General features: G+C 33.4%; 1 protein-coding gene across 1 annotated transcript; it reads right to left on the minus strand.

Moving 5' to 3' along the window:
• Positions 1-88: 88 nt before the first annotated feature.
• Positions 89-13,287, minus strand: LOC124368238 (U6 snRNA-associated Sm-like protein LSm3). Its single transcript, XM_046825515.1, has 3 exons — positions 13,021-13,287; positions 3,782-3,889; positions 89-405 (listed from the first exon to the last, which is right to left on the minus strand). The coding sequence occupies exons 1-3, from the start codon at positions 13,039-13,041 to the stop codon at positions 226-228; spliced, it is 309 nt and encodes a 102-aa protein (XP_046681471.1). The 5' UTR covers positions 13,042-13,287; the 3' UTR covers positions 89-225.
• Between the last annotated feature and the right edge of the window lie 7,743 nt (positions 13,288-21,030).

Genomic DNA, 21,030 nt, shown 5'->3' on the forward strand with positions numbered 1-21,030 from the left:
TTTGTTCAGGCTAAATTAGGATTTTAGATGACTCCTTCAGACAAAAATTCAGTGTATGGGATGAAAAGTACCACAATAAAAGAAAACGAAACATCAACTTAAGTTTACTGTAATACAAAAAACTTTTTCAGTGCATATTAAATCTTGAAATAACCACAACTATATATAATACATAGAGAAATAAAAGTTTATGCACTTCTTACACTGTAATTAAGATTTACAAAATTAAACTCCTGCTCTTATTGGTGGAGACACAAGAATTACTCCGTCTCCACGCACAAACAACATTGGAATGTTACGTTTTGTACTTTTATAAATCTCTTCATATGTCTCTTCATCAATTTCAACAGTTGTTACTGTTTCTTCAGCTTCACCTAACACCATGTTAAGATGTTGGTCATATGCCTAAAAACCAACAAAAAAATTACAACAAAATGGAAATGAAATATTTTATAGATAAGAAAACAAGTACCAAAATAATTACACTATCGATACAATTATCCAAAGTTTATGGAAACAATCCTATTTTACACATTCAAAAATTTGGATAAGCTGAACTGCCATTAAAAACTTGCATCTGGTTGATCTGATCTGACCAGTGATGTCACACCCTACAGTGACGGTCAGCGGTCACTAGATAAATAACCTTAGAATGTAAATAAGCTTATACCATAATAGTATATGTAGCTTGAAGTCTAACTTTGTTATATAGGAAAAGTTTACATAATGATACATTTATTTGTTGACCGTAGATCTGTAGCCATGCAAACTTCCTTAGTTGGTGTGCCAATTTCAGGCAGTTTGCAGGCCTTCACATTAAAAATCATAAAAAAATACTAAAATTAAATATAATTTTATATTGTATTAAATTCCCTATTACGTGCGATATTTTTCACTGAGTTATTTTCTCCTACATTAATATTTTAATTTTAAAATGTTTGCGGCATACATTTTTGAATAAAAATTCTAATTTTGTATGCTCACAAGGGATCACAAAAATATATAACAAATCCAAGATATCAAAAATGTGTAGAAATTTATTATAAATACTATTGTACGTAGTAAATTTATATACAGTAAAAACTAAATGGCTATTTTTGTATATAAATTTGCATGTGTTTCTAAAAGTAGTTCTAAAATACAGATGATTATTTTGTACACTCACAAGAGTACACAATAAGGAAATATTTTTTTAACACATAATCTATAAACACACACAGTTTTTACCATAAAAATTGAAAAATTAATCAAGGTAAAATTTGTGCTTGTACTTTATTTTTATAGAACTTTTGAATACTCTTTCCTATCTAGATAAAAGATACTTAGGATAATAGAAAATGCAATGAAAATTTTAATTTTTCAAAAAATAAACAAGTGATACAAAAATATGAAAATCCCCAACATTAAATAAATGTTGGTTTAAACAAAATTAATTTCATTTATTGATAACATTAAACAAAATGTTTAAGGATTACATGAATAAGTTTTTGCAGAAAATTAAAAACCCTAACTATGAGTATTTAAACGACTGTATATTAATTTTTACATCTAATATTATGTTCGACCGTATGGTTATGAAGAAGTAAATATAATATTTATTGATATTGGGGGATAAGTAGACATGAACAAAGAGTTTGTGCCAAAATTACACAATCAAATTCTTGCAGCAAATAACCTTACTGTTAGGATTTGAGTTACTATAAAAACTTTTTTAGGATTTTTACATTTATTAGTATGGTATAACATAATGTTATGAAGAATTACTTATAAATTTATTGATATTGGTGAGAAAAGTAAATACCTAAACTTGGGTACAATTGCCTAAAAAATATTTTGAGAACAAAAATAGTAAGCACGCTACAATATAATTAATTTTTTCACAATAATTTTTTCTTTCTATTTTTCAATTAATAACTTTAAAATAAATGTTTTATAAATTACTGCTAGTAAGGAGTTACGAAACATTTATGGTAAACAACATGGATCTCCAATTAAAATGGCAGACACACTTGAAGAAAGGTTATCTCCTACTGTATAATAGACGGTTTACCAACATATTTTTTTGTCAAAAAGGTGAATATCTGTAATTGGTTGAAAATTACGTATATTGTGAGTTCCATCATCTTTAACTGCACGCGGCATTCAAAATAAGCTTGGAAAACTATTTACCGTAGTCATTACATCGCATCTGCAGACTCAAAATATAAGATTTAGAATCTCCTGAATTGATTGGTATCAATAACATTGTGATATGTATGTAAACTACACTGCAATAAAATATTTACTCTAAAGACGACTCGGACACTTTTGCTGCAGTACAGCAACAAAACTCTAAAGAGGTCTCAGACTACATTCCCACAGTTCTACAGTTAAAACATAAAAATGTCAATAACATTTATGTATATATGTTTAATAAAATTGACATAAATGCAATGTGAAGAATAATCAAGGGAGTGGAAAGTTGCGTGTGTTAGTCAAAGCCATTGCGAATGCAAGGAAAAATTGTTATGGCCAACAATATAGTCTAGATTCTTGTAGTAATACATTTTTTCAAGGGTTCTTTTAACGCCAATGGAATTTTTAACTATGTAACAATTTTAAGAGAAACTGGAAAAACCAATTTGCAAATTTTTAATGACCTTCTTGGTAATAAAACCAGTTATTTCTTAGAACTTTGGATAACTGCATTTCTGGATAATCATATTATTGATGTACCAACAAACTCAAACTTATCCCTAGTTAGTAAAAAAGTGCACAGTACTTAATGTTCTACCACACCAATTATTTAAATGACCGAAATGTGTATTATTAATTGCAATTTTGCACAAATTTGTTCAACTGCACAATGTTGTACACACACACACACATAAGAATTTCTAATAAGAATTATTATTGACATGTCATTTGAACGTACATTATATTGGAAAGAAAATCGCACAACATTTGTATAATTTTATACATTTTGAAAATCAATATTCCAATGTTGTTAATATGCTAAGATCAAAGATTAGTTGTAATACTTATCTCTAATGAACACCCAATATTTCAAACAAATATTGCAATTAAATACTTAACCCTTTCAGTGCCAACATTCCGGGCAACCAGATGTTGTAAGAACAAGAATAAAGTAAGAAAGTCCATGTGACTAGCCGAATAATGTTTTAAATGTTATATATATTGCGCAGAGAATACTATAAAAATTGGTCAATAAATAGCAGTTATCATTTTTAACAACTGCCTGCAAATTGTAAAAAATGGCATGTTATTTCTGGATAACGTCTCTAAAGTTTGACTAGATCTCAAAAACATTGCTTTGCAATTTGGATAATGCAGTATTTTAAAGCAGAATGAAGTATTGAATATTATGAGTAGATATTAAAAACTACCAACCAATGACGTTTTTTTGATATATACGTATACATTGTAGTGGTATAAAACATGCACAGTGCCACTTTTGTGATGTTAGTAGTTTCTCTAATTTTTTGCCAATTGATAATGATGGATGTTTTAAATAATTCTACACTCTTAGCCACGTTTAATATTAAAAAAATTTCACTTTTATGGTCTTATTAAACTTAGTAATAAATGTACGGCATAAGATGTCATGCCTCATACTATCCGGCCATCTTCCACTAATACTGAAACAGAATTACTGATATAGAACCTTGATCTGAAACATTTTTATACAAAGTCAATCCTAAAGAGAATTCACTTGTTTTTATTTGTATTTTCATTTAATACTGTAGTAACTGTCAATAAATAAAAATATATTTAAACTTACATGAAGTCTTCCTCTAAGTTCACGCTCATTCCTCATTTTCACGTAAATACGTTCATCCAAGCTCAATCGGATCAAGTCCAATGGCTCTTTAACGCTGATAGCTGGAACCTGAAAATTATGTAAAATTGATTATTTATTGTAGTTTTTGGCCAATGACTATTTTTTTGTATTTGAATAGGCACAGTGACACCAAGACTAAAAATATTATACTTTGCAAATTATTTTATTTATTGATAAATGGTTTAAATTTGGTATAGAACATAAATTGTTATTAATACTTCATAACTCAATGTAGTATTTGGTAATAAATAGAGATTTAAGAAGTTTTAGATAACGAATTATTAAGACATTACAAATTTTACTTTAAATTATGCTGTCTTGCAAGGATTACAATAAACTAAAAAGAGATATAAAATACATGGGAGAATAATTTAATGTTAAAATACCAGTGTAAAGTGAGGGTAAATATCACGATATGGTGGCCTTAGATCGACGAAAAACTGGCCATAGATTCCATCCATAGAAATAACGAATACCTGGACCTAGTTCCTGACTGAATCCAAATCTAGTTCAACTTAACCCAAACAAAATATTAGGCCAGACCTAATTTCGAAGCCACATCGATTTTACAGTCTATGTGCTGAAAAAACAAATCTATGTATGGATCAAAATCGTACACGCCAATTTGATAAAACTTTCTATATATATTGAAGACATAATATACTGTACTAAATACAACCCTCATTCTTAGGCTGTGCTTATTTTTAGAGGTATATCGATTTTACAGGTCAAATACTGGCAAAACCAATGGATGGCCGTATTTGACTTGTAAAAACAATATAGCTCTGAAAATAAGTGCGGCATAAGAATGAGGGTTGCATTGTAGTACAGTATACTGTGTCTTGAATATATATATATATATATATATATATATATTTATTTATTTATATCTAAACAGTGTTATCAAAATTGTCTTGTGTTTTTAAAGTTTGGCCTATGTGCTGGTTTTCCAGTTCATTGACCGATTCATAGGTTTCTCCAGTAATTGACCTGTAAAATCGATAGAGGTACCTCTGAAAATAAGCACGGCCTAAGAATGAAAGTTATATTGTAGTATAGTAGATTGTGTCTTAGATGTCAGCACTCATGTAATCTGAACTTGAATTTGGGTATTATATAGAGCGGTGTTTATCTTTTTAACCAGAACTATGAGGAAGTCTAACTGTCCCGATCGGGAAAGTACCAACTGGAAATGCCCCTGGCAATCAGAGCTGGCTTTGCAGTGCCTTTGTGCCTACCTGCATTCTGGCAGAAAAGAAACATCCTTCGAGATAGTCCCCAAATTCAAGCTCAGATCCCACGAGTGATCGTAAAGGTTATCTTTAACTTTGGTACTAATAGTAACATATGATATAATTTTCTTTCTAATAATGTATTTTTTTTAATGTGCACATAAATGTTGACCTTAACTCTTTATATTTAATGTATGTATGTATAACATTTTAAAAATAGTAGATAGGAACATAGTGGCCTACTTCTCGCTGATATTGCTACCTTTTGGAAGGCAGGAAAAAAGGCCAGTTGTCATATGACAAGTAATTTTCACAGTAAGTCTAAGAAAGTCTGTTCTTTCTAGTAATGTAGTTTTTTTAGGTCTCTGGTGAGAAAAACTGTTTAAGAAATAGTGGTCTCCAGATAATACCAAAGTACAAAAAATTAATATTGTTATGTTTGGATTAGTTTTGCAATTTATTAAATTAATTATTTATGCATCATTTTTCTATACTATGATTATCTCCACATTCACCAGAAAAAAATAATGTATACTTATATAAGTTTACAACATAAATGTATTTTTTACAACATTTTTAAGGTATAGGTGTAAAACTATCAAAAAAGTCCTCCCAACAGGGAGAAAAAAATTATTGCCACTTTCAGAGTTACAAAATTTTGTTTATATAATTTATTATGTTTTTAGAAAGTTTGGTAAAATTTGTTTGCATTATTTTCAACTTGTTTATATCCACACTAGTAATGAGATTCATGTTATTGCTATTGCAATGGTCCTCTTTAAGAATACGCATAAGGTTCAAAGAGATGAGAATGACAAATAACAAATTTGTAAAACATTAAAAATGGAACTATTTTTCTTGAAAGATAGTAGGAAGTTATGGTTTGGTGAATTTACAATATTTATTTGTTTTATCAAGTTGCGTTTCATAATTCGTAGTAATGACCGGAGGCACTTGTCACTGCTCAATTTAAAATATTATTCTCAGAATGTCTAAATTAACAAAACAAGCATTTATTTCCGCCATAATTTTCCCAATTTCAATATTGTCTTTTTACGTAACAAAATATGGCGCAACAGCTGGTATTATCAGGAACCAGTACAAGGTTGACTCACAGTTACTAGATGACGTAACACCCTGTGCAAATGTACAACAAGGAAATAACTTATTGGACTAAAAGAGTAGTTCTACAACTTTATTTTTTGTCATTCCCCTCCCCTATTAAATATGTATATAATATTCCTTTGTTCAGGAGGACGATAGGAATCTGTTTATTACACGAAACTCATATTTTGCATATACCCAATAATAAATAGGCTACAACAATTTATATTTATCATGCCACTATTAAATTTTACATTTCTTGATAATACGAGTACAATAGGTAGGCTGGTCCCCTAAATCGTTCATCAGGTAGACTTTAATAAGCAGCCAACACTCTTTATTTGGTTGTTTATATCGAATGGTTTGTTTGTTTTTATCCTAATGAATATTTCAACATTAAAATTTATTTAAAAAACATATAATACCTACAGTACTTATTAGTTACAGTCATTTGCCATGTAAACAATAAACAGCAAGAAGTAACTAATTTGTTGACAATTTGAAAATGACAATGAATACTAGGAAATTATGTGATAGATATACATGTGGGTTTGGCTACTGCCTTTACAAAAACAGTTGCTCACTGCTATCTGCTCAATCTATATATATATATATATATATATATATATATATATATATATATATATATTCTAACGTATTTCTGATATATAGGTCTGGGCCATAGTTGGATTTGTTATTTTGTAAAGTTAATTTTAAATTTATCTAGTTAAAAATTGTGATGTATTATTCTTATTGTTAATTTATTATAATTCTTGTATTGTACGATTAATATATAATACCAAGTATGCATAGTATATCGACTAGTTGAATAATAAAAATCAAGCACCATATTTCTGATGTTTGGGTCTAAGTCATAGTTAGATTTTTTATATTGTAATGTTATTTTTAAATTTATGTAGTTAAAAATTGTAATTTATTATTCTTGTTGTTAATGTATTACAATTCTTGTTTTGTACGATTAATATATAATATCGAATTTTGATAATATATCGACTAGTTCGATAATAACAATTGAACAACGAATATAGGATGTTTATTAACCCTTTTAGTGCCGGGGATCTCGTTACGAGACGATGTAAAAAACATGCTTGAGTGCCGAGAGTCTCTCTCCAAGACGAGACGTTCCTACGCGAAAAGTGCCGGAGTCTCTGAAACTTACGACTATTTCATTTTTAGTACCTATAAATTATCCCATACTGACTGATATCATACCAAAGGCCAATACATGAACTAAACTAAACCTTTCTAACTATTATTTCTACTTTAAACTGCTGTTAGATGACACAAACAACTAACTAAAATACAACACTTTCTCAGTTGGATTACAATCGTGATCGCAATGTCGTGACGAGTAGCGGAACGGTTTTTTATGTTATATAATTGTTTTTTTTTACTAATTTAAAAAGTTGTAATAGATGTTAAAAGTAATAAAAAAAGTTATGACAGTCACATAACAAAACTTTTAGAAGATGTTTGTGCTGGTTATACGTTCAGGTACAGTTGGAGGAATTTAGCTGTGCTCGTAGGGCCCAACTACTACCCCTTCAACAAATAAATGTTATCTTTGTGGCCGGTTGCGTTTACGTGCTAGCCGCTGAGATGAAGGCGCAACAATCTCTTTAACAACTTTAAACTCACGATTGCGATTTGCAGATTAGAATTGACAAATATGTTATTTTCAAAAACACGTCAAACAACACTATAACAACTGAAACACAAGGATAAGTCCTATTATTGCTATTATTTGGTATTCTCTTATTATTTAATTCCACCACAATCAGCACTGTCACAAAACAGACTGATTGTAGCAAGTGTGATGAGTTATTTGGGCCAATATGATTCCTGACAGGAGGGTTTTACCCATGAATCACAGGAAATGTTTTCGGGACGCAGCGCATAATGCTACACCGCCACCCCTCCCGCCTATCACCACACACTCAAGGTCACGCGCACAGCTAAAGTCCTCGAACTGTACCCATGAAGACAGTGTTGTAGAGTTTGTTTGAAAATTGCCTGAGTATGTTTAGAGTTTCGTTTTAGTAAGTAATGTTATATTACAAATGATTTTTCATTGTTTTTAAATTATTTTTATCATTAAAGTGTTGAAATTTCGAAAAGAAATACAAAAGAAATTTTTATGGTGAAAAATAAACTTTAACTGAATGTTTTCCAAAACCCTGTTCTTTTTTTAGCAAAACAAACCTCTAGCGCTTGAATAATTTTTATAATTATGTTTATTGTATAATGTTAGTTATTACACATGATTTTAGGGTGTTTATAAATGCTCTTTATTATAAAAATATTAAAATAACTTTTTCTTATAGTAGTTATTTTACCTTAAACTGGATTTTTATTTTGTTCCTGTACAAAAGTCACTGTCTAGAGTGATTTGTAATAATATAAACATCTTATTGTTATATATTTTATGATTTACAATTGAGTAACCTTTTAAACAAATTAAAAAGGAGCTTTTGATGATCAAAAATAAATGTTATGTGAATTTTTTCTGAAACCTTGTGTTTTAGTAAAAATAATCTCTAGCAATACTATTTTTTACAATTTTGTTTATGGTACAATATTAGGTTATTACACATGATTTTGGGTTGTTTTAAAATGCTCTTTATTATGAGAGCATTAAAATGTCAAATAAAGTTTTATTATAATAGTTATTTCACCTCACACTTTTTTTCTTTTGTTTCTGTAAAAATGTTGATATCTAATGTAATTTTTTTAATAATTATAAAAGTTATATAAAAAGGGTAGACTTTAATAAGCGGCCTACACTCGTTATTCTATCGCTATTATCGAATGGTTCAATTGTTTGTATCCGAATGATAATTCGATATTACAATTTAGGCTATTTAAATTATCATATGATTTCAACTTTTTAGTTATAGTAATTTTAATGTAAACAATAAACAACAAGAAGTAACTAATATTTTGAGACTTTGAAAATGGCGATGAATATGAGGAAAATATGCAAGATATTTCCCACATATGACGAGATTTGTTTAAGAAGCTTCAACATGTGGGTTTGGCTCCTGATAATACATGGGGATATTCTTTCCTCCATTTCACAAAAGCGGTTACTTATTGATATCATGTTGGGCAAGTTATAAGTAAGTTATTGTAAGGTTACTTTGATATTTAAGTCTAGGCTTAATTATTTTGTAATGTTGTTGTAAAATTTGTGTATTTAAAATTGTAATGTACGAGATTCTTCTTGTTACGGTAATTTATTATAACTCTTATTGTGTACGATATTTACATACATCGAAGTTGGATAATAGCAATCAAATAACGAGTGTAGGCATTAAAGTCTCCTCTATAAAAATTTGAATGTTAAGTAGTGTCTGATACATAAGTGATAATCTTTCTTACATGTAATTTTCATATACATTTTTATCTAAACCCCTGCATTTCTTCCAACACTCGGCTGCAGTATAATAAGAGACCATCACCACAATATAATCATAGTATATCCTTAAAAACAATAAAAAGTAGGTAATTGTTTTGTTACTTTGGTAAATCTTAAGATCAGCGACTACCACTCCAATCGCCGTAATGTTTTGCATACTAACACAGGTTAACGTAATTTCACAGAAAAAAATAGTCCAGATTATCGCTAACATATAAAAACCAGTTTTTCTGCAGTAAAATGTTGGTAATACAAAACACATAAATAACAAGATTTTCGACTATCAAACTAAAAACAATGGCCGACCATGGTCGTTTCGATGAGTTGACAGTAGTCACGTGACAAACAGGAAAGTTTCCGATTGGCCGTGCGGGTCACGTAACCTATAGGACGGCTTCGATTGACCGCCAGACGTAAACAAACAAACCCACATGGACAAGGAATAATTAGTGAAGTTATTGATATGGCGTGCGATGGTTCTTGTCACACGCTAAAAAGACCCTAGCTTGCCTATTCAAAACTCAGATCACGCGATGCTTGCCCGCTGCGCAGCGCTTCGCGCTGCTTGCTCTTTTAGACAAAAATTAACTTGAGCTTGCAAAGTCCAAGCCCAGATCACGCCATGACTGCTTACACACACAAAACTCAGACAGAACTAACGCAGGTTTCATTACAAGCAAAAGGTAAGCGGCGCGCGTTTATCACTGATAAGATAAGACGAGTTTATACTAGAAGTAGTACCTGGACTACTGCCCTACGAACTAATAAGACCTAAAAAACGAATAAATGCAATGTCAGTCAGGTTTTTTTTATTTTATTTTTTCCAAAAATTTTGTTCTGGTGGGGGGGGGAGTAAACGGCTACGGCGATAATCGGGACTATTTTTTTCGGTGAAATTACGTTAACCTATGTTAGTGTGCAAAATATTACGGCGATCGGAGCGGTAGTCGCTGGTCTTAAGATTTACCGTTACTTTTTCAAACTGTTTTGTTTGCTACGTTTTATAGATATTAGTGATTCAATTTGTGTAGTGGCTGCTTATAAAGCAGCCTTTTCATCACTTAAAATCTTATATTGTTTTATTCAGAAGAATGATTGCAATAGGTTTATTAACCCTGGAACTGGCGGTCATATTTCTCTCAGTGGCAGAATGTTTTAGTACTTCATACATTGCCTCATATTTATTTTATTATTACATGGTTACTATAAGGTACCTATGTCATATTATATATTTCTTTATTCAGCATTGTTCAATGAACATTTTTCACATAATATAATTAAAACAAAAAAAATACCCTTACTCTAACTCTTCATGAAAAAAGAATTTTTTAGAAAAAAGAAAAGTTAGTTCAAAGTTTTTGATTTGTAAAATTGTTGTTGTTAGTGATATGCAAAATCCAAAATATAGAAAAGGAAGAGCATTTGATTCTGAGTAAAAATAAAACAACACATAGTTTAAAAGGTATTTATTTTTACATGTGGTAAACTATACAAAAATCATACACTGACATTCGAAAGTGCTACTTACCAACAAAAGTAAGAACTTCAAAGCCCACTTGGATTTGTACAATCTTGTTACTATTAGTTTATATTAATTTTCTATTTTTTTTATTTTTTATTATATATTTTTTTAATTATGTTCTGATTAAATGTCTAAATCGGAATCCTCATCGTTGCTTATTTCATGTTCAACTGGTTCTCAAATGTCACTTGAACAACCGCGGAAATTACGATCCATTACGTAAACACTCACAAAAAACGGTACTTTGGGATTATACCGACCACACCAGTATGAAGAACACAAAAATAGAAATTTATAGAAACAAACATGATAGAACGAAAAAAACAACTCTTCAATTACAAAATTACAAACTTACAAGCATTTCCAGGTATTGTGATCGGTATTGTTGTCGCTGTTATCTTATCTTTCTCGAGAATCCTGATTACGGCAGGCCGCGCGGCATCACGTGATTTGCACGGTACATCATTGCCTTTCCATTACAATTCAATTTATATTTCTGATTAGCCCCTCTAGAATTTGATATTTTACTGATAGGTACTATCTCGAGGGATGTTTTTCTTTCGTCGACATCAGCGCGGGGCAGCACCGAAGGTGCTGCCGAAGCCCGCGCTGATGGCCGGAGGCACTCGCATTTTGGGTGGCGGAATGTGATCAAGAATAAAAACAAGTTTTGAGTGTTTTTTTAATAAAAAGTTTAGTTTGGTAAATGTTTGTTTTTGTTGAATTTTTGTGTTTGGAGAAATGTAGAGGTAAAACACGGAAGTACAACAAAGCGATGCACCAGCTGAACGGGCGGCGAGACTCTGCAATCACGTTATCTACTAGACGCTCGACTTTGACCTCTGTCTGAGGATGGGGAGGTGTTTGCGATAAGACAATTCCTGTTTTTATATTGACGAAATATTGTTCTACGCTAATCTAGTAATCAGTAGAAACGAAATGTGAAATAACGATTCATGTCTGGGTGTGGTCGGTATAATCCCAAAGTACCCAAAAAACTTACTATTATTGTGTTATATACACAACCATCATTACAAAAAACTCAAACAAACAATAAACCAGACAGAACACCATCCAGCTGACGAAATAACAATAGCCGAATGAACCAGTTGTCTCATCGCTGCGCGCGCAACTAGCGCGGTACGCAGGAGAATGTAAACAAACAGTTCCGAGATTATAAAACGTATGGACGTGTAACAAAACGATAAAATTATTTATTAGTTTATTATTTACATAAATTGAACCTTCGTCTTTCGATTGGTATCAATACCGATACTCTTTGATCGTGTTTTAAGTACGTAGGCTAATATTAGGAAATAAAAGACGTATTAAAACGCCCGATATCGGGCGCTGCCATCTAGGATGCGACTAAAACGCCCGATATCTGGCGTTCGCCAGTTCCAGGGTTAAATAACTTAATTCGTGTCAACATTATTTTTTATGGTTTAGATATTCATAAATATGATTTTCTATTGTGGTGGTGGCCTCTTATTATACTGCAGCCCAAAACTCTTCACATAGTCACACAATAGATAACTCTGCACTTTTCGACATAGAATTGTTTTTATCTCTGGCCCTAAAAGGATTAAGTCTCCCCCAATCAAGGCCAAATTTAAAACATGCTAATAATTTTTGTAATGGTTGATAGTACCTAATAATTCTTCCAGGAAATGAAAGAAGCCTCCACCAATAATATTTGACGAAATTGTTAAAAGTGGTTTTAATTTACTTTAGGTAAGACTAAGTTAAAGTGGCTAAAGTACCTGATTCTTATCTGCATTTTTAATTCTCTGTCACTCAGAGAGAACTAATACTATTCAGACTACTATCCCTAGAGATAACAAAAAAGTATTTTATGGTTAACTGTAATGGAAAAAAATACCTGTTCATTATCTTCAGCCATTTCTATGTAAAGTCAACAACCGACAATGAACTAAAATATCACCTATTACTGGACGAGAAATTCAAGTACAACAAAAAAATCCTTACTCCCGGTTCCACTACCCTTCACTTCATTAATAATTTATTTTAAACTTCCCAATATTTATTTAAAACGATAAAGTGAATGGGTCCCTGTACCTAACCAATAAAATAACCAAACAATCAAAGAGATGTAATACGAGCTCCTCATGCAGCAGAAAAATGGGGTGATCAAGACAGGCGGAGAGAAAGAGTGGGGGCAGAGCCGAGCAGTACCGATAAATCCAGAAAATTCGTCGACTGGTCAGAGCCAAGCAGTGCCGACTGCCGACAAACCCTGAACATGCGGCTGATAGCGACCTCAGTTCGGAACGGTTCTGATTTCTATTATCTTACGAATTAATGAGTCGTTGTATATCCGAACATATCTGCAAAGCATAGAAATTGTATCGAATTAATTGTATTAATATTGAACTTTCTTTATAACTGAAAAGACACTTTACAAAATGTGAGATGGTGCACAAGGAATAAAATGTCATAATTTCATCATATTTTGCATATAAGCTTAAAACGACGGTAAATATATTTTTTGTGCTATTGGAATATATTCAAATTATTAGGGCAAAAGCAGCATATTATAATGTGGAGTCCTTAATTGGTAGTAAATAAATTAATAATTACGCTACAAAATCTGTAATAAGAGTTATGTAACAGCTGTAATAAACTAAGGGGATTAAAAAAAGAACTTGCGAGTAAATATTCAACAAAAAACATAATTATAGAAATATGACAAAATCAATGACAACTACCTAACTTAAATACCTAACATAGCACGTGACATCATTAATAAATACAAAATTTTCCTAATTATATTATATTACTGTAACTGACAAATTCAGTTTAAGATAATATTATGATCAGCTGACTTTGTTATTTGGTGAACATGTATTGTATTTGGTTCTGTGAAATTTGTTATAAACTTGCTTTTTTCTCGTGAAATAGTTCACAAACTGATAATAAGGACTGTTATTAATTGATCTCGTTTATTTTGATAATAGTTTTGATGTAGTTTATTGTTCGTAATGTAATGTTTTTTCTTCTTCCTGTTACATAACCTTGTCTTGTTTGTGTTTATGTTTTGACTGTTTACGTTTTTGTAGATTCTTATGATGCAAACAGGTTCCACTTGTGAAAATGCTTTCACTGATGATAGTGCTCGTGTTCTACATAATCACGGTTATAATCAGACAGCAGTAATATCTACAGGTATTCCAAACTCCCGAAACTCTGAGGAGAAAGAAAGTAATAACGGCATCCACTGGCAAACAGTAACTGGTTCATTCAAAAGACCTAGGAAATTGGTTACGAACGGTCCCGACATATCGAAGAAATTGTGTTCAAACCCAAGTAGCTTCTCATTAACTACAAATAATCGTTTCGATGCTATTGGAGGGTCAAATACGATGGATGAGAGCACCACATCGACGCCGCCGTCTCATGTTGGCGAGGATAAACCACCTCCGATATTCGTACCCAACGTTGTAAACGTTAAGAGCATGCATGATAACCGCTATTGAAACTGTTATCCCAAATGACAACTACACATTTAAATGCCTCAGCCAAAACAAATTCAAAGTTAATACAACAACTATTGGCGGTTATCGGAAGCTGGTGCACAAACTAAAAGAGTTGCAGGTCACCTTTCATACCTACCAAATCAAACAAGAGAAAGCATATCGCGTGGTTTTAAAAAATATGCACTTTTCCACTGATGTTGCGGACATTAAGATTGCTATTGAATCCTGTGGGTTCCAGGTTCGCAACGTAATGAATATGAGACAGCATAAAACCAAAGCACATCTTTCAATGTTCTTTGTTGATCTGGAACCAAATCCGTGTAACAAAGATATATTTAATATCGAGTACCTCCTTAATGCAAAAATTACCTTTGAACCACCGCTCAGGAAATCCGAGATCGTTCAGTGTAAGCGATGTCAAAATTATGGACACACCAAAACGTATTGCTGGCACCCTTACAGGTGCGTTAAATGTGGCCAGAACCATGACACACGGGCATGTTTGAAATCCAGTGATACCCCACCCACCTGCGCTCTATGTGAGGGGAACCACCCGGCGAACTACAAAGGTTGTTCTGTGTACCGCGAACTTAAACAAAAATCGTTTCCCCGATCAGACCCAAAGTACCTGAAAGTAAAACTCATGATCAATCACCTCGGGGAGCCCAAGAAAGTGGTAAGACCTCCCAGTCCATCCACTGTTCGAATCCTGCCGGGACGATCATATGCACAGGTGGCATCCAACTCGATGTCTGAAGATAACAGTACTCAAAACGCTTTAAGTAAAACACTTAACGACTTTTTCAGCAAATTTGAAAAAATAATGATACAGCAGGCTGAACAGATATGTACTTTAATGAACCTATTGTCTTCCGTCATTTCGAAGCTAAAATGAATAATTTTTATAGAATATCACTTTGGAACGCCAATGGCTTGAGTAACCATACTCAAGAGGTTAAAATATTTCTTGGTCTTCATAAAGTTGATATTATGCTTATCTCCGAAACTCACTTCACAGATATGACACATTTCAAAATTCCTTTTTACTCTCTGTATCACTGTAATCATCCAGGTAATACTGCTCATGGTGGTAGTGCGGTATTAGTTAAAAATAGTATAAAACACCATGCCATACCTGCTTATAAGTATAATTATATTCAAGCTTCCAGTGTTGTGATTGAAGACTGGTCGGGTCCACTCACAGTATCTTCTGTGTATACCCCTCCTCGTCATAACGTTTCATACCAGAAATACAGCGACTTCTTCAATACCTTGGGTTGTAGATTTATTGCGGGGGGTGACTTTAATGCGAAACATACCATGTGGGGCTCTCGGCTGTGCAATCCCAGAGGCCGTAATCTCCTTAAGACTATCAACGACAATAACTATCAATATTTTTCTACAGGAGAACCGACTTATTGGCCTACTGATCCCTTAAAAATTCCTGATTTGCTTGATTTCTTCGTGACTAAAGGTATTTCCCAAACGTACACACGTGTAGAATCTTGTCTTGATTTATCCTCAGACCATTCTCCATTGATCTTCACTTTAAGTTCATCTGCCATTACTACAGAGGATCCACTGCGGTTAAGTTCTAAATATACTGACTGGGACCAATTTCGATCTCTTCTTGATGAAAACTTGCATTTACACGTTTCCTTGAAGACAAATGGTGAAATAGTTGAAGCTGTTGAATTGTTTAACAGGACAGTCCAGAAGTGTGCTTGGCAATCAACGCCGTATCAACGAAATGGAACCACTAATGGCCTGAACTACTCTCTTAGCATCAAGAAAAAGATTGCTCAAAAAAGAAGACTTCGTAGGATTTGGCAAAATTCCAGGAATAGTCGTGATAAAAACAACTTTAATAGAGCGGCGCGGGATTTGAAACGTTTGTTATCTAACTTCAATAGTGAAAGGTTTCAGGTTTTTACTGCAAGTCTAACTCCTACAGAAGACACGAAATATTCAATGTGGAAAACTACTAAACACATGACTAGTCCAAGAGTGCCGATTCCTCCGATTATCTTGCCAGGTGGTGGCTGGGCCAAGAACAAGGAGAAAGCTGAAGTATTCGCTACGCACTTACGCGATGTGTTCAAGCCTAGTGACTCAGCTCAAGCTCCTGACCCAGAAATTGAATACTTATTAGAATCACCTACCCAACTATCACTTCCTGTTCAGCCCTTTACTCCCTCTGAAGTAACTGAAATAATTGTGAAACAATTGAAGCCGTACAAAGCTCCTGGGTATGACCTCATTACAGGAAGGATTTTAAAAGAACTGCCGAGGAAAGCTATTATGTTTTTGACTTTTATCTTCAACGCAATATTGAGAATTGGGCATTTTCCAGCACAGTGGAAATTATCGGAAATTGTCATGGTAGCTAAACCTGGGAAGCCTCCACATCAGGTTAGTTCTTATAGGCCCATAAGTCTATTGCCTGTGACTTCAAAAGTTTTTGAGAAGCTTTTCTAAAACGATTTCAGCAAGTTATTGATAGCGGCAACATTATCCCCAACCATCAGTTTGGTTTCCGCCAGAAGCACTCTACCATTGAGCAGATTCATCGTGTGGTCAATGTAGTGAAGGAATATCTGGAAGCAAAAAGATACTGCTCGGCTGTTTTTCTTGATATCAGTCAGGCTTTTGATAAAGTTTGGCATGAGGGTCTTCTCTATAAATTAAAACTACTAGTTCCTCATTCTTTCTTTAATGTCATCAAGTCCTATTTGTCAAACAGGTTTTTTCGAGTCAAATTTCAAGACAAATACTCCGACCTCCACAAAATTGAGGCGGGCGTTCCACAAGGCAGTGTATTCACAAGTCCCATCTTGTACACCCTCTTCACATCTGACATACCTGTACGAGCCGATGTCACCATGGCCACCTTTGCTTATGATACCGCTATACTAGCCTCTCATGAAGTCCCAGGAACTGCATCCCAACGACTACAATCTGAGCTGGATGACTTGTCGGAGTGGCTTGAGAGATGGAGGGTGAAGGTTAATGAAACCAAGTCCACTCATGTAACTTTCACAACAAGGCCTGCTAACTGCCCACCTGTCTCTCTTAATAATGTCCTCTTCCCCCAATCTGAAAAAGTGAAATATCTAGGTATGCATCTAGACCGAAGACTAACTTGCCGTTCTCATATCTGGCACAAAAAATTATTTTTCAACTCAAAATTCAAAAAATATCCTGGCTTTTAAACAAGAGGTCGAAATTATCATTAAGAAATAAGTTGTTAGTATACAAGGTGATTTTGAAACCTGTTTGGACTTATGGTATACAGCTTTGGGGTACAGCCAGTAACTCCAACATCGAAATTCTCCAACGTTTTCAGTCTAAAGTCCTTCGGAACATTCTGGAAGCTCCGTGGTATATAACTAATCAATTAATACATCAAGACACCAAAATTCCCACAGTAAAAGAGGAAATAACTCGCTACAGCAAGAAGTACCAAGACAAGCTGTATTCTCATCCGAACTATCTTGCGATGAACCTGTTGGATAATAGTGCGTCAGTTACACGTCTGAAGAGACACTCAATCCTGGACTTACCTCTTAGGTTCTAATTTCAAACTTTCTTATTTATTTGTGTTAGCTCTATCGCTGGATAGAGACTAACTCGTGTTAATTTATTATTTTATCTAATTTAATTATTGTTCTAAGAATGACTGAACAGATTGTAAATAAAATTGTCAAAAAAAAGATCATATTATATGAGTATATGTTTGGTTTACAATTTTAAACACTTATATTTTTGTAAGAAATATTACACTTATATTACAGAAATATTTATGTAATACACAAATGATTTTAAATGATTTTAAAATGATTTAAAATGATGAAAATAATTTAGTCCTACTGATCTCTAAAGCTACGAATATACAGATTTACGATACAATTAAAATTACACTAATTTATATAATTTATTGAAGTAAACATTGCGAGTAAACATTCAACCAAAAACATAATTATAGAAATATGACACAATCAATGACAACTACCTGACTTAAATACCTAACATAGCACGTGACATCATTTATAAATACAAAATCTTAATAACCTCAAATTATTACGATCAAGTTTTAACTTATAGCAATAGCTCTCTGTCTGTTTGTTGGATATATCGAGAATGAAAAATAAGCTATAGACTTGAAATTGTGCATGCAACTTCGACCAAGCCTGATATTTGACTTGTGTCGTCTGGCGTATGCAATTATAATGCTGACCTGATCTATAGTACATGGCAATTATCGAATAATTTCTAACTAATAGTAATGTAACCTACAAATTATATTTATTTGATTAAGGCAGTTGGAAAATGCAATGAACCAAATATAATGTTACAAAACAATTTTATTGGTTTACATTTTAATACAAAAGATGCAATTAAAGGACTCAACTTAATTGTTGATTTTGTATTTTGGAGACCCTGAAGATCATTATTTAATTACTATGATAAGAACACAAGTCTCGAATCTTTTGTAAAGTTTAAATGTTTGCAAGCATGAATGCTTACAATCACATTTTGAGTAACTAAGAAAATTAAAAAAAGTACAATTAAATTGAGAATTCACTTGTAAACAAACAACTTTCTACATTTTGCGAGTAGGGCTCTTTTTAATCCTCCTGGATGTTTAATCCACCCTCGAATGTTTTCTAGTTACGCCACTGAATGTAACGAGGTTACTTTGTTACATAAAGCCGTGTCCACACTATGCCGCGGTTGGCTTTTGGCAATGCCGCGTTGGCAAAGCCAATGCAATGTAGACGTGGCCGTTGGCATATGCCGCTGAGCCAATGGTTTTGCCAACGAAAATCGCTCTAGTGTCGGTCTCCATCAAAGGAAGCCGGTGAGAGCCGGTAGTGGGGACGAGCCAACCGTTGGCTTCACGCGGCATGCACGTGGTTCAGTTGTGGCTGAGACAGTGCCGAGTACAGTCATGGAGTGGACGAAACGATAAAGTGTGTCAACTTATTGAGCTCTACCGTGATAAAACCTGTTTCTGTGGGACTGTCGCTTGAAAGGGTACAAAAGACAGAAACAAGAAACAAGATGCTCTTCAAGAAATAGCAGATGTTTTTGGTGTTGACAAAGCAGTAGTGGAAAAGAAAATTAAAAACCTAGTGTGCCATTTTTTACGTGAAATAAAAAAGGAGAGAGACTCAAGTAAGTCTGGTGCGGGAAATTCTGATGTGTACAAGAGTAAATGGTATTTTGCTATAACAACATGCTATTTCTCCAGGATCGAAATACACCTAACGAAAACGACGGACACAATCACGCAGGTAAATATATATTGACACAGTAAGTATTAGTAATTATATTTTTACGTTCATATCAAACACATATTACATAGTTAGGGCTAAATTATTTGTCATCTTGTTGAAAGGATAATTTTCCAGCCGGGGAAGCGAAGAAGTCTGCAAATTCTTTTCTAGTGGCTTGTGCCTCATCAGTGCTTCTTCTTGAAGTTCGAGGAATGTTGACCAAAGCTTGATTTGAAGGGGATTGTCTCCAATGTCCTGGATTGATCTCACCTGTAGTTGAGCACTCAGAGTCGAATGTTCCCACGGGGTTGTACACTGATTTTGGAATTACTTTTCCTCAAGTAGTTGTGCAGATAAAGTACTGCCAACACCACCAGCGTAGCCCATTCTGGTTTTAATAGCATAGGTCTTTTGTAGTATGCGGTACACAGAGGATATTATGCCGAATGCATTCTCAGAAACTCTACGTGCTCTACTTAACCGATAGTTGAACACTCTTTCTTTAGAGTCCTTTTTTTTGAATACCTGGATATGGTTTTCATGATGTGCTTCGATAAAGGAAAAGCATCATCGGCCACAAAAACATACGGTGTTTTATCTGTTCTTTTCCAGGAAGAGGAGTAGGAGGAGGAAGATGCATTGTGTTTGTTCCTCAGACAATCTCTGAATGTTGTGTGACTAAACACACCTCCGTCTGATATTCTTCCTTGACAACCAACACTTGCGTAGATAAAGTTGTAGTGCGCATCTACCACCCGCAAATAGAACTATACTGAAAAACCCCTTGTAGTTAAAATATTCTGTGCCACTATGGATAGGTGCTTGCAACTACAATATGCTTCCCATCAAAGGCCCCCACACAGTTTGGGAAATTCCACTTATCATTGAATTTTTTGAAATAACTTTCCACTCTGCTTCTGTTTTTGGGCATCTTGAAACAAAATGACAACAATATAGCAATATTCATTATCCAATCATTAATCTTTTCCTTTTTTTTAGGACGAGCATACAAATAAAGATGGAGATACTGCAAACCAATCGCAAAACTGTCAACCAGGACCAAGTTGCTGGACCAAGTGGAGAAACGCCTCGAAAACGTGTAAGTTTGCCAAAGGA

The sequence above is a fragment of the Homalodisca vitripennis genome, chromosome 1 (assembly GCF_021130785.1).
Source record: "Homalodisca vitripennis isolate AUS2020 chromosome 1, UT_GWSS_2.1, whole genome shotgun sequence".
NCBI lineage: Eukaryota > Metazoa > Arthropoda > Insecta > Hemiptera > Cicadellidae > Homalodisca > Homalodisca vitripennis.

What these genes read in the sequence shown, in the direction of transcription:
- LOC124368238 (XM_046825515.1), bottom strand. Translation starts at nt 13,041, where the DNA reads ATGGCTGAAGATAATGAACAG. An exon ending in TGGCTGAAGATAATGAACAG is followed by an intron (nt 3,890 to 13,020) that starts GTATTTTTTTCC and finishes CATAATTTTCAG; the next exon opens with GTTCCAGCTATCAGCGTTAA. An exon ending in AACTTAGAGGAAGACTTCAT is followed by an intron (nt 406 to 3,781) that starts GTAAGTTTAAAT and finishes GTTGGTTTTTAG; the next exon opens with GCATATGACCAACATCTTAA.